At 46.3% G+C, this 14,648-nt stretch overlaps 2 protein-coding genes across 2 annotated transcripts; both read left to right on the top strand.

Moving 5' to 3' along the window:
- Window positions 1-72: 72 nt before the first annotated feature.
- LOC148328437 (meiotic recombination protein REC8 homolog) lies at window positions 73-8,397 on the top strand. The gene is made up of 16 exons (XM_088305827.1): window positions 73-961; window positions 1,723-1,791; window positions 2,097-2,239; window positions 2,402-2,477; window positions 2,553-2,667; window positions 2,977-3,055; window positions 3,548-3,615; window positions 3,708-3,946; window positions 4,129-4,279; window positions 5,347-5,554; window positions 5,977-6,125; window positions 6,205-6,247; window positions 6,596-6,683; window positions 7,421-7,489; window positions 7,595-7,698; window positions 7,956-8,397. Exons 1-16 carry the CDS (start codon window positions 906-908, stop codon window positions 8,054-8,056), a joined length of 1,758 nt encoding a protein of 585 aa, XP_088161953.1. The 5' UTR covers window positions 73-905; the 3' UTR covers window positions 8,057-8,397.
- A 1,271-nt stretch (window positions 8,398-9,668) lies between these two features.
- clk2b (CDC-like kinase 2b) lies at window positions 9,669-14,581 on the top strand. The gene is made up of 11 exons (XM_088306607.1): window positions 9,669-9,734; window positions 10,502-10,592; window positions 10,666-10,732; window positions 10,831-10,944; window positions 11,595-11,761; window positions 12,469-12,563; window positions 12,992-13,121; window positions 13,194-13,276; window positions 13,349-13,428; window positions 13,687-13,777; window positions 13,854-14,581. Exons 1-11 carry the CDS (start codon window positions 9,669-9,671, stop codon window positions 14,037-14,039), a joined length of 1,170 nt encoding a protein of 389 aa, XP_088162733.1. The 3' UTR covers window positions 14,040-14,581.
- The last annotated feature ends 67 nt before the right edge of the window (window positions 14,582-14,648 follow it).

The following is a 14,648-nucleotide window of genomic DNA, read 5'->3' as shown; positions in this document are numbered from 1 at the left end:
TGGGAAGAAGGTAAGATTGCGCGATTCTTCGATTCATAGCTCAATGAATTTGTCTTTGTTGCCGAAGTTGATTTTTCCTGCCCGGGTTCGAATTATTTCGTACACGCGCTGCAGAGCCGTGTTGCCAAAATCACGTGTCAAATGAACAAAGAACTTGAAGTGACTGTGTGATGTGCATTCAAATGTTTGACCATCTGAAATCATTCGGACCTCACAGTTGAATTCTGCTACATTTGAAATTTGACGGAGAGATTGTGGTGAACGAGCAAAGAGTTCAATTCCAGCCATCTGAAACGTTCTTGTGCAACAGAAGCAGATTTTTGTTTTCCCGTTTTCCAGAACCCAAAGGAAGTCTGAAGAACTCCATAAACAGTGATCAGTTGTGATAAACATCGCCATTGCTCTTTTAGCTCTTTGCTAATTATGCTAAGACGCTGCTTTATTGACATGGTTGCGTTTATTTTTTTTTGGTTTTGGGGGTTGGGCTTTTTTAAAGATTACTCTGCTTACACTTTTGCTGTAAAGAAAAGAATACAGAATTATTTGATGTAATTCTGTGGAGGATGATACCATGTTAATGCTGGGAGGACAAAACAAACTTTAAAAGCTTGTTTACTTTCTATGGAATCGGATTCTTTGTTGGGGGGGGGACAAATTTTATTTTTAGGCCATATCGTGTATGGAAAGCACCTTAAATGCATCTTCTCGAATGTTCTTTTTTCCCCCTTCACCATCTGAAAGAAATTTCCCTGGCAACCAAATCGAATCAACCAATCACAGCGTCCCATACTGAAAGCTTCCAGAATTTTTTCCCCCACTTGTAAAACTTTGTAGAAATATCTGCGATCAACTCCGCGAGGAACGTTTGAACAAATGTAACTTCCTTTCTGCTCCATTTGGCCAACATGTTTTACTACCCGGTGGTTTTGAGGCGAGGCACTGGGTGTTTCTCGACCATTTGGTGAGTCAAATTTGCCTTAATTGAATAAAATGGCATCTACTAGGCCACGATAATTGCTAATTGTATTTACGATTACGCGTGTATTAGTGGAGAAAAGTCATTTTCAGGCTTGTCTTTCGCCTTGCAAAAGATTAAAAATAGGTTTTATACATGTAATTAGAAAACGTGTCTACTTTATTGAAAAGGATGTTCGTCGGCCTTGTTGGATGGACTTCAAATGTCACTTCGTTCGATTTTTGAGCGTACAATCGATTTAATTCAGCTCGATTGCAAGCCGTGTCGCACGATGGAAAAAGTACAATCCGATTAGATGTCGTGTAATTTGAAAATGAAAAAGTGAATGTGGAGGCTGCGCACGTGTCCACTCGAATGGCGAAAAGAAGCAAGATACGAAATGAAAACATCCAAATAAAACAAAGACCACTGAAAAAGACTATCGTTTTTGTTTTTAATTAGTCTACTTGATTTGTTTCAACTTGAAGGCCGTCATTCAGAAGGTTCTTGTGTTGTTGTTTGTGAGTGGCCGTACTTGTTTGTCATTTTGGGCCCTGCTAGTGATTGGCTGGCGACCAGTCCTGGGTGAGAGCGTATTGCCCCAAAGTCATCTTCCAGCTCACTCTGCCACATAGACCCAAATAATGACAATTTTCATGCTAGAAAATGTATTGATGGCAGACAAACCTGTGTTGGATTCTTATGTTGTGTCCAGCTTTAGTGTGTTAGTGGAACTCTTCTTTTTTTATTTATTTTTTGCTGTACAGGCTGGCTGCGACGCGGGGCATCAGCGTTCCTCGCCGCGAATTCCTGAAAGTCAACGTGAAGCTCACCTGGTAATGTCATTTTATTATTTTCTGTTGTCCTTATCTCGCTTGGACCGCCTCGTCATATTAAACCGCCCCGTTAACCTGTTTTAAAGTTCAAAAAATTAAAAGAATTGGGTCTAAAAATGCTATATTGTGGTGGCCCGCCCTAGAAATAGCATTGGGCGTGTATATTATTCATGATCTAGGTTTCAATGACTATTTCGTATTTAGTGAATACGCAGTTCGGATGTCTTGTGTGTGTGTGTTGTTCAAGAAATAAAACGATAAGAGCATTTTGTGTGCTTGCTAATATGCACTTGATGACTCCCCAGCGATGACATCATCGACTACATCCTGGAGCAGGTCCCGCCTCCTCAGCCCGACGTGCCGCGGCCTCGCTTCTCCCTCTACTTGTCCTCGCAGCTGCAGTATGGCGTGGTGGTGGTCTTCCACCGCCAGTGTGTCATCTTTCTGAGTGAGGAAGCGCTCACACACGCACACACACACACACACACACACACACAGCACGCCAGGGGCAGCCGTTTTAGTCATGGAACATTTCTCCCAGAAAGTGGAGTAAACAAAACATTTGAAGCAGTCAAGTTTCAATAAGTGGTTTAACATGCTGTCCTCTCAGAGGAGCTCCAGTCCCTCATTGGCCAGCTGTTGAAACATAGCAGGTCCAAGAAACTGGACCTGGAGGACCCGGGCAGGTGAGGCCGAACGTTGCGCTTGTCGCGTTTTCGCAGGCACTGAACAAGCCAGCGTTTCTTTCGGCTTCATCCCAGACAAATGATGCTGTTCACGGACGCTTTGACCCCCGAGGATGAGATTGATGGCCCGCTGGACCCTCTGTTCGGAGAGATGGGAGAGTTCATGCCAAGTCCCGGCGATCTGATGCAGGTGCTGAAAACACAAAGACAAAAAAATCCAACAGCGCTTAATGGAACACACCTCCACTTAGGCCATGGTCACTGAAAAAAAAAGATGAGCAAATAAATATTAGTGATGGCTCAGCACTGTTTTAATCCAATCCCAACATTCTTTGCGCTGGTTAGGACGTACTTGGTTGGAAAAAAAAGATTTTGCCAGGGGAACATCCTTGGAAAAAAATGGAGGAGCACTGTTTTAAAATGTAGAATGAAGTTTGAGATTTTTTGTGCTTGGGTGGGAAACAAAGCTCATGTTGCAGCATTTTTGTTTGTCTCTCAGGGGGAGGAAACTCCCGAGCGACGAGCCTCTCCTTCCGAGCGCCTATCGACGCCGCCCGGCTCGACTTCACCAATGAGAAGTAAGAACAATTTCTTGGCCTTCTGTTTTGCATCGCGCTTGTTCTCATTAGCGTCAAAAGGGGAGCAAAATAAGTCAAGCGGCGCAAATGAGAACGATGTCATTCAGGGCAAACGCTTGAGAAAGAGACAAATGCAAACAAAACAGACGCAAAGGTTTGCGATGCAAGTCACAAATTGGACTTCAAAGAGGACTTTTTTTTTTTTTTTTTTTTTTTTTTTTTAAACTTTGCTTGAGTTACATTCTATCTCACAATGTCCTATTTTTGCTTTGAATGGCACAAACATGTTTTTTTTAACATTAAAATGCACGCTGGCAATGCCGACGTGTAAAAGACATCGTCCGACTGGCAAACTCTCCAAACGCAAACACAATTTGGCAACTTGATGAATTTGAGAATCTTTTTGTTGGCTGCCCTTGTCGCAACCCGATGTGTCACTTTGCTGCACGTCTTGCTGACGAAATGTGACTTTTGGTTTGGACGTCCTCGCAGGTCACACCACGTCTCCTCAACACATCACCATAAGAGAGTCGGGACCCGCTCACATGTCTCTGCCCGAGGTACCGCGCACACTCGCCAATGTTTCGGACTTACTTTGGATTTTTCAAAAGGGATCTTTTGGACAGATTGTGTCATTGGTGTCGATTGTCAGTTTTTCAGCCAAGAGCTCGAAGACAACATTCAGGACACGCTTGATGCGCTGCTGGCCCAGACTGGCAACTTCTTAACCGGTGAGCCGCGGATCTCTGCGCCAGGCGCCACCCACGCGGAATCGACGCGTCCTCATTCAGAAGACGAAGTGGCGGCGGCGACGGAAATGGAGGTCGAGCGAGTGACGGGGCCAGAGAGCGAGTCGGCGCTTGGGAGGGAGACCACGACGACCCCCCTCGAGTAAACGACGCGTATTATACGCATCCGATCACGTGCATGAACATTATCTCGGGGCTATTTTCCAAGCCGACGCGCCTGTGCCGTACCTCGATTGCCGGTGTCGGGACGAGATGTGGCAGAAAGGGGGGTGCTGATTTATGCCATTCCCACAAAGTGTCCTCACTGTGAGTGTCCTTGTTTAGATTGGATCCCACGACCACGTCCTTTCCTATCCAGGACGGGATGCCTCAACCGCTCGCTGGTCACATGACCCCCGTCAGCGACCTGCCAGCGGCGCCGCCGCCACCATCTTCGTCATCTCCGGCAGCTCTGGTGCAGGTTCCAGAGATGGAGGTACCAAAAATATTTATAAAAAGAAAAGGGGCGGCCACCCAAAATAACCATTGAATCGCACTATTCGGAATGGAATTGAACAATTTGGACGTTTAGGATCAATAATGTGCTTGTAAGTTTACACATTCACAGACGTGTTTGTTCTGTAAAGCAGACCTTCTAAAAAATAAAAAGTCACAGAATTAAATGTTCAAACTGTCCACTATGTTTACATGCCTTCATTTTTTTTGTATTTATTGCAGCAAATATTTCAAGTTTTGTTTTTTGAGGCGGTGCACTGAAAATATGAAGAACTACTGCTTGAACAAAAACAAAAGCGACGGTTCTGTTGAATGGCAAACGAAGAATTGGTCATTAAACAAAACACTGCGATAAAAGAAGAGTGAGCTGCTTCTCGCGGGCTCATCTTTTCCAAAAGCCGCCATTATCTGCCAACATTTTATTTGACAACATTCTATTTGCGCACAACTGGATGTCCAAATGAGGTGGAGACGGTTCTGAGCTCACTGTTGGTTTGCCGTCTGACTTAGACGGTCAAAATGTAGAAGATCGTCATCATCCGCAGCCAACTTGATGTCTGCGTTTCAACTTTGACGCGACTGGACTTGTTGCACGACAAGATCAGAGAAGCGAAAGCGACGATGTGATGACATCACTCAAAGCTCATCGCAAACGTCCCAACTTTCACTTTCATGTCTTTACGGCCTTTGGAGTTTTTTTATTTGTCAGGCAAGCTCGGGCATTACGACGATATCGCTTGTCGTTGCTTTTTTGTTTTCAACTCGGTGGGAGCACATTTGTAAGCCAAGCGCAATTGCCGCTCATTGTCGCGGCCCTCGTTTTATGGCACTCGTTAGCGCCAAAGTCAAACCAAAGCAAAGAGCAAAATGTGCGCCTCGTTGGACACAGGTGAGGCGCTAATTGTTTACCAATAATTTGACTCGTCAACAGTGAAAAATGATACGACAAATTCCGCCAGCGTCACTTCCGAGCGTGCATGCAAATGTCCCGTCGGAGCGACGACTTTTCTTGGGTGTCAAAGTGCGCCGATTGTTCTTGCGTCCAAGGTTGCGCCCCACCCAGAGGAGACGCTGATGAGGAGGAGGAAGAGGGCGAGGCAACTGATCTTCTTCGACCCGCTGACGCAAATTCCTCGTGAGGAGCTGGAGCGGCAGATCAACGACGACTTGATGGAGACCAGAGTGCGACAGCTCCTGCCGCCCGAGTCGTGCAGGCTCAAAAGGGCTCGGGAGCTCCTCAGCCAGCCCTGCGGATGTCAGTACCGCAAGTGCGCCGTCGTGTGTGTGTGGACAAGCAACACTTTTTGGAATTGACTGGGGAACACAAATTTGGTTGACTAAGACAAACTTGACGTGTTGGCTAGTGGGCGTACGCGAGTTTCCTCAACGTTTGAGCTTCCTTTCTTGAATAGCTGCCAGGTGTGATGCCCAATTCACAATGCACCGAGGCCACACTCAATTTCGGTTCCCTTTGGAATGTTGTCCGCCGAGTGACGACCACGACATGGCAGCACGCTTTGATGCCGTTGTTTTATTTTCATCCTCACCTTCAGTCACGTTCTTTTTTGTCCTCACGCTTCTCCTTTGCCGATACACCTGCTGCTCGACCAAAGCTCACCTCAGTAACCTTTACAAAAATAAACCAGCGAGCTATTTTAACCCCCCCCCCTCCTGCAGTCTTACCCGAAGAGTTGCAGTTGCTATGGACACAGGCCGCCACCATCACGCCTGTCTCCAGCACCGAGCTTTGGGCCAGTGACAAAGGCGTGGAGACCAGCAGCTCTGAGGAAGAGCGTCGGATTCGGCTTGACGGCAGCGCCGCGAAGGTTGGCGAGGGAAAGGACAAGAGGATGAGGACAAAAAGTGTGATGAGTTGACTCTCGTGTGTCTTGTGTGTGTTGGCAGGTGCCAAGAGAAGGATCGGAAGCGGAGGCGTCCGAGGTGTCAGGTACGCGCAGCGCGTGTGCAAGTCTTGTCTGTAGACATCCGGAGTTTTTCCCACCTTACACATTTAAGAGTGACCCAAATATTCCGAACACAATAGAATTAGGTATCAGGTATTCGGCATCCACAAGAATCAAAATCTTCCCTTTTGAGTGACTCTGCTAAAGCGTCGTTAAGTTCTTGTGGTGGAGAACGAGAGTAAAATATCCAACGCTGAATTTATTACGATCCAGAAAATGCAATGAAGGTGATTGGACACGCTAAAAATTGTGTGCAAAAAGAAAAAAAGTCTACAACCGACAAATGCCAAGATGGATTTATTTATTTTTCTGCACGTGTGCGTGTGTGTCAGGTCTTCCTGGTTCACTTCCACTTGAGGCGTCCGACCCTCAGGAGTCCGCCCAAGTCGTCTCCGCCCTGCACTCACCCGAACCGGAAAGGTCATTTTCATCAATAATCCGTGCAGTGGTGCCTTGAGATACAAGTTGCTAACTCATCTTTCTGCCTTGAGATATGAGCAAAATTCCAGCTCCGAGCGTGCTTTCGACACCCACCAGCACACTTGACAACATCTGACCGTCGTGGTCACATCGGTCTCCTTGCAGTGCGAGGACGTGATCAGTAGGTGGCGCTGTTTTGCCAGCTGCTAAAGAATGACGTGGACTCTCATTAGGAGCACTCCTGTTTTGTGCAAGGTTATAATGAACAAAAAGCAACAAACGGAATGATATAAAAACGGAAATATCTTCTCGCTTATTAAGATTGTGCGAATGGGCATGTGTTCATTTGCGTGCATGCTGATTGGTGGGCGGAGTCTAAAGTGGCAGCAGAACCTCCAAATAAAGGAAAGGCCCCGCCCCCGAGTTTTTCTTTGCTTGTCTTTGTTCATTTCAGGACCGCTGTCAATTTGTGTTTCCGCTTTTCCTCTTCTCAAGTACCACAAGTAGTTAAATTTTTTTTTCTTTTCTTGTGTTTTTCCACAATGCAAATTTACTTGTTCAGAAAATAACATTTGGGCCTGGAACGGATTCATTCCATTGGGCCAAAATGATTTGAATTGTTTTGAGATCCAAGTACGGCCAGAGAATGAACGACATTTGTATCCCAAGGCACCACCTGGTCATGAACGTGACTAGCGAAGGTCTACTCGACATGACCCGTTTCTCTCGATGTGCAGGTACCAATCTGGAGCCGCACTGCAGGCCATCTCTGAAATGCCGGAAGACGTCTCGGACAAAGCCACCGAGTCTGTTGGCCAAAAACAAATGTTCAACTTTTTGGGAGCCGCACTTTTTCGCAAATTGCGAGCGCGCGTGTGCTGACGTGTCCATTTGTGCTTGTCTGCGTCCAGGCCGCTGCCGGACGATCCGGAGGACCGAGCTATTCTTTTTCACACTCTGCTCCCGCCAGACCCCGAACGCAAAAGTGTCAGCAACATTTTCCAGAAGCTCCTTGGTAAGATTTCAACCACCAGCCCAGTCGAAAATGTTGAAAAATGAATCGGATTTGATGGTGGCGTTTCTGAACCTTCATTGAGCCCAAAAAAAAAAAAAAAAAAATACAATCACAATCTGATGACAATCTCACCCCAATTTACACAAATTGCAAAACAATTCTGTGTGATCTGGTTTAGCAGTCCATCTTCAATCATCAATTTGATGAAGAGTGTCAAACTGAGTTTCCAATTGAAAGGTTGTTTTGTTGTCTTGTAGAGATTTTGGCGACAGGCAAGTTGCGTGCCGAGCAGGCGGAACCGTACGGCGTGATTGTGATACTTCCTGGTCCCAACTACGACGACAATCCTCGGCCTTAGTGAAGCAACCCTCCGTCCTCCTTCAGCGTGTTTCATCGTATTCGTTGTTCACTTCGACGTATTCGGAGTCGTGCTTGTTTGAAAGGCCAAACAATTTCCGAAATTGTCTTTGATGTCATTGTTGCCGCTTTTAACAATTGAAAGCCGCCTGACCTTTAATGTTAAGTCTCTTGTTTTAAAAAAAAAAACAAAAAACTTTTACTGTAGTTTTTAAGATATTTGCAGCAGTCTGACTTTACTAATCTTGTCAGTTGTTTCACATTTTTGTGTAAGAAGAGTTTTAGCCTTGTATTTTATTCCCAGTGGCCCGTCATTGGCAAAATAAAGTTTCCTCTTGTCGAGCGCGTGTGCGTTTTGAGATTTTTGTCTGGCAAGTTTTGTCCAGTTTAGCGACACTTTGCCTTTAAGCGTCTCCAGGCAGGCGCTGCAAATTTGCAACAGCAAAATGCTAATACTTTAATTATTACACATGAATATTTTTGGAGTGTTTTTTTTGTTTTTACTCCAAAGTACCACTGCAGAACTTTATGGTCCATTAGCTACAAAAATGATCCGACTGGCTCGCTAGATGGCGTGCTCTCGCACTTTGAAAATGTGTTTTTACGTTTCACTAAAATTAGGCTTCCATTTCATGTCATTCTCACTAGCAATTTCATTTCTTTTGAAACGATAACTGCAGAAGATGAATACGGAGAGATACAAAACAGCAATTGGTAGATTTTTTATCTCCTTGAGGTTTTCCACCAGGAGCAGCTCCATTTCTCCGTTGCACATTTGCAACGGCGGCCCGACTGCTTTGCACGATTGCAGGGCACACAGAGACAACCAACCGTCGGCGCTCACAAACACACCTCGGGGCAATTGCGAGTGTCCAAACGACTGTTTTTGGAATGTGGGAGGAAGCAGGAATACCCAGAGAAAAGCCACGCAGGCACTGGGAGAACATGGAACCCACGACCTCTGACAGGTGAGGCCATCGCGCTCTCCCTTCGGGCCGTCGTGTCACTTTGGACCACTGAAATGAAAACACAATTGAGTGCACGCTTGACGTTAACGTTAGTGATCCATAATTTATACTCAAGATGCAATCGTGTTGTTTGAATGTTAATTTATTTCAAACCTAAAACGGCATTTATTTGCTGCTCTTTCAACGCAATTGAAAGTGGGCGATTTTGATGCGAGTCGTTGAATTTCCAAGCGACACGGTCGTCGATGGTCATCTCTTTCCGTGAGGAAAACGTTGCAGTGCGCAGTTTATTGTAAAACTGGTGAGCAATGCCGGAGAGGACAGGTGTGGCAAAACATAGGCGAGGTTAAGGAGGTGCGAGGGGGACGACGCGGCATTGAAGTGAAACCGGAGCTCCGCATGCCCCCCCCCCAATCTTGATTCTTCCTCCGCTCGAAGGGGGCTCGGCTCGCCAGTGCCTCTGAAGTTTATTATTAGTCTCAGTCTTGAAGTTGCTGCCTGGCGTTAGCTTTGCTTGCGCTTGTTCTTGCACACTTTGGTTCCTTCTTCACTTTTGATGCGATCTGACAACGCTGCAGGTCATTTTCCATCCTTGCTTTTCTTCAACTGGCAGTGGTCCGCTTTTCTTCCTCCATCCTTTCCGCAATGGGCAAGACACAGCTGCATTCCGTGTACAAAAGCTTCCTTGACTGTCTTTGCCTCTGCTTGTCAGTGAGTAGCCGACTTTCTCTTTTTCTCTCTCTTCTTGCGTGCATCGGTGGCCTTGACCTCAAACTGAGTCGGCGTGTTAGTTGGTTGCGTGCACGCACCCGCGTCGTCGTCGTGGCTTCTGATATTAATAACGGTCGCAGAATGTGGATTGAAATGGAGCCCTGACGCCTCCAAAGAGGTCACATGTCACAGCTTATTAACCGCCGTAAACAAGCTGGCGTCACGTTTGTTGCACAAACCGACACTTTTACCCCCTTAAATTGGATTGGTAAAAAATAAATCATATCTCAATGTTGATAAAAGGGAAGAAAATGTGCTAGAAACAGGAAGTTGACGCGCTTAAAATGGCGCCGCGGGCCAGATCTGGCCCCCGGGCCTACAATTTGACACCCGCACCTTCAAGTATCGGTCCAGCCAAGATGGCCCATTTTCACTAACAAGCTCTGTTTAAATATTTTTTGATCAGGAAACTAAAATTAGTTATCTTTTTTGTTTTAATCGTATCATTTTGGCGAAATTAGGAAATAACAGACGACTTGAAAAACGCCCACTTTTCATGGAGAATATGAAAGAAATAACAAGCCAAGCTCCAAAGGCGGGCGAAAAAAAACCTAAATGACTTTCGGGGCTCGTTTTCGTACTGCTGTCAACCGATTATATAAGCGGCAATGTGAACGTCAATGAACGTCAACTTGTGAGTCTCAAGTGCGTCCGTGTGCTTCTCAATCTCCCATTTGGTGACAAAAATGGACCTTTTTTTTTTTCAGCGCGGAAGTCGCGATGCAGCAGCCGACTGCGAGCGAGACACCGAGAACGGCCACCTGGTCTACAAATTGGGAGACGTTCTGGACGAGCGATGTAAGTGACAGTTCAGCGTCGCCTCACAAATGCACGCGCGTGTGATGTTTGGATCGTTCTGTTCCGCTCACAGATGAGATCTTGAACACGCTGGGGGAAGGCACCTTTGGGAAGGTGGTGCAATGTTTGGACCACGGCAGGTAAAAAAAAAAAAAAAAATCTTCATCACATGCTCGTGACAGCCGAGCTCGAAATGAGCAAACGTGACGTGAAGTGATTTTTCTTGAATACGCAGAAGCGGGCGTCAAATTGCTCTGAAGATCATTAAGAATGTGGAGAAGTACAGAGAAACGTCCAAACTGGAGATCAACGTGCTGGAGAAAATTAGCCACAAAGATCAGCACAAACGATAGTGAGTGCTTTCTCTTTCTCTTTTTTTTTTTTTTTGGAAATTTGCCCATTTCCTCAAATTGTTGCATCTTTTCTCAGACAAAGCCGTGTTGCCCGTGTTGTTCAATTTCTTCCAGTGGCCTTTAATTTGTTATTTTTGTCATGATGAAATCCGTTCCTGTCTGAATGTGGGGCAATCCCCGTTTCACTGCCCAAGGCAAATTTTGCGCAATGCGCGCTTCCACTTTGCTCACTTGTGGCGTTTTCTTTCTTTTGGTAAATTCCGAGACGACGCAGTTAGAAAAGTGGCGTTTGCGCCATTGTGGGAGTTAACGCTGCTCAATTGCTGCTCGGCCGACGGAGGCAGCTTCTCTCGTTCCCTTTAAATTGAGCGCAGGGCGATCCCAGATTTTGGCGGCACGGTGGCCTCGTTCTGCGTTTGAATCTCGGCTGTAGCGTCCTCGTGCGGGCTGAGCACGATCTCCCGATGCTGGTGTATTTTCTCTGACGACCTCAGCTTCCTGTTTGGTCAATTGAAGACTCTAAATTGGCCGTCGATGTGATTATGAGTTGGAATGCTTGTCAACACATGCCAAGAAATTGACTGTCGACCAGTCCAGAGAGTCTGGCTCATGTAACCGTATTTTTTTTTTCTTCTTCTCCCAAATGCAGCCACTGTGTGCAGATGCTGGACTGGTTCAACTACTACGGCCACATCTGCATCTCCTTTGAGCTCTTGTCCCTCAGCACGTTTGACTTCCAGAAAGGCAACAACTTCCTGCCTTACCCGGTGCACCACATCCGCCACATGGCCCACCAGATCTGCCGCGCCGTCAGCTGTGAGTCCAATCGCAAGCGTTGTTTATTTTCACTCCTTCCATGCTTGCGGATAAACGTGTCTGATGTCAGTAACAGGATGATGTTGCTGCAAAAAAAAATAAATAAAAAAAATTGAACTCAAGTTAAATTGAAGTGGCGGTAAAAAGGCTTTTGGACTGTCACCATGTTGAAAAACGTGAAATGCGCAACACTTTTGAAGACAGTAAAAGATTTTGCGATGATGGTTAGCAAGTTTAAATGAAATGTACCTAACATTGCTTACTTAGTCCGTACGAATAATTAAGAAAATCAGTTAAGATGAACAACTATTTCCACATTTTTTTCATTGAAGAATTCAACTTTGGGGCCTCGATCGTTTTTCTTTTGTGGTTGTGGTGGCCAATTCACTTCCTGCCAGGAGCAGCTTTTTATCAAATCTGATAAGGTTTTCTATTTTTTTCCCCACTTTTTATCAAATTTGATAAGGGTTTTCTATTTTTTTTTTTTGCTTTTAATCGAATCAGATAAGGTTTTTCTATTTTTGTTTTTTATTTTTCTCTGGTTGTTATGAGTCAAGAAGACGGCAAAAATAGTTGGGAAAGTATCACATGATTTTGAGAGTTGAGTCCAATTTTCTCCCACCACAAGAGGGCGTTGTCTTCCTCCTTATAATTCACCACCTGATTCCTAAGCCCCCCCCCCCTCTCCCTTTTTTCCCCCCCTGCAGTTCTCCATGACAACAGGCTGACTCACACCGACCTGAAGCCAGAGAACATCCTTTTTGTCAACTCGGACTACTCGGTTATATACAACGCTGACAAGGTTAGAAACTAAGCCAGACGCAGAAAATTGAAGTTTTAAAAAAAAAAAAGAAATTCTTGATTGTTGAATGCAACTGTCAAAAGACTTTTGGGGGGAGGGGAAGTCGAAATCCGGACTGACAAACTTGACTCTTGGAATACGAGAACCGCGGACGCACTCGGCGAAGGAAGACTCAAACTCCGAGATGACTTGACGACTGGAAGATCAGAAATTGAAATTGTGCTGATTGTACAAAAAATCTGATTTCGATGACCACTTTTGACCAGGACGCCTTGAACAATGAACGTGACAAACATTTGAACTTGAGACACCGAGCGACGTAATTAAGCTGTTTAATCTCCAAGCGGTCGTCGTTGGTGACGAACCGCAACGGCGTTGATCGCAATTCCTGAACTGCTTCCACTTGCTGCTTTTTGTTCTTCTTGCAGAAGTGCAACGAGAAGCGCGTCAAGGACACGGCGGTGCGCCTGGTGGATTTTGGCAGCGCCACTTTTGACCTGGAACACCACTCGAGCGTCATCTCCACGCGCCACTACCGAGCGCCGGAGGTCATCCTGGGTAAGGCGCGTGTTGCGCCAGCCGCCGCCGCCGCCGCCGCCATCTTGTGACCGCCTGGTGTGTCCGTTGCAGAGTTGGGTTGGAGTCACCCTTGCGACGTGTGGAGCTTGGGCTGCATCCTCTTTGAGTACTACCAAGGATTCACGCTGTACCAGGTCTTTAAGCTGCGGCTTTGCACCGCTGCAAATGGAGAGCGGACGAAGTTGATGTGACATTTGCTTCTGCAGACGCACGACAACAAGGAGCATCTGGCTATGATGGAGCACGTCCACGGAGCGATTCCTCAGAGGATGGTTGGAAGGAGCAGGTAACAAGCGACCGCAAAACAAATCTTCCAGAACCACGTTAGGGCACAATAGGCAAGGAGAGCGCCACTGCCAACTAGTGGAGTGGAGGTGCAATTACACTTTATTATTAAGCATGTTCTCCAGGGTCGCATGTGACCCCCCCCCCCCCCTTCTTGGATGAGACACTTTGCACGTTGAGCAAATCCTGCCGTTGCGTAGTCGACGGTGGCGAGCACTTCCGATTTTGCCATTCAAGACTTTCACGTTTTCGTTTGCAGGAAGCAGAGCTATTTCCACGGCGGTCGCCTCGACTGGAACGAGAGCTCCGAGTCTGGACGCTACGTCAAGGCCAAGTGCAAACCTTTGCGAGTGAGCTTTTCTTCCTCATGTAAGCGTTTGAACCTGACTCACTTGATGCCTTCAAATTTTTTTTTTCTCCTCCCAGACGTACCTGCTGTCCCAGTCGCGGGAGCACCATCAGTTTTTTGACCTTCTCGAGGGGATGCTGGAGTACGAGCCTTCCAAACGCATTTCTCTTTCCTCTGCTTTGAGCCACCCGTTTTTCGCGCAAGCCCAACGAGGGTCAGCGCGGCGTCAGAGCGCCCGAAATAGTCACACTATGGGCCCGTAGTGTCCACCTGGAAGTTTTGACGGGGAATATTGTAACGTAGCAAACGCCGTTGAACGACGCGGCGCTAGAAACGCTGCCGTCTGTTGATTGGTTGACCGTTGGGGTCACGCAGCAGAGATGGCACAGGACACCGAGCGCTGTGTGTTGCACTGCTTCAAAGTCGCGCTATGACGGAGCGGACGCCTTTTTTTTTTTTTTTTTGCCCTCGAGACGACGAGATCCAGAGCCGGGCGAGATGAAACCAAAACGCCGTCGCTTAGCCTGTAGAAATGCTGGAGCTCAAAATTGTTGCCACTGGCGCCGTTGAAACGTTGAATGTCTTTGAGACTGAAACTGCTCACGGGAAAATCACCAGAAGCAACCCGTAAATATCGTGATAATGACACTTGGAGTTGCAGAGCTGCTGAGATTTTTGGAATAGAAAAAATCTCAGACAACTGAAACACTTGGACTGAAATTTCCCCAAACGGTGCTTTGTCTTGCGAGATTTTCTCACCATTTTTTTTGATTGTATTTTATTTTGACTGAAGCACAAACTTCGGACATGAGTACTGCATAATGGGAGTGAAATGAATTCAGCTGACTTGATAACAAGCAGCAATTTGGAGA

This window comes from Idiotropiscis lumnitzeri, chromosome 10 (assembly GCF_059441095.1).
Source record: "Idiotropiscis lumnitzeri isolate Australia: NSW breed Sydney's pygmy pipehorse chromosome 10, RoL_Ilum_1.0, whole genome shotgun sequence".
Lineage (NCBI taxonomy): Eukaryota > Metazoa > Chordata > Actinopteri > Syngnathiformes > Syngnathidae > Idiotropiscis > Idiotropiscis lumnitzeri.
Note: the sequence above shows the minus strand (reverse complement) of the source record. Positions and strands in the feature narration are given on the sequence as shown.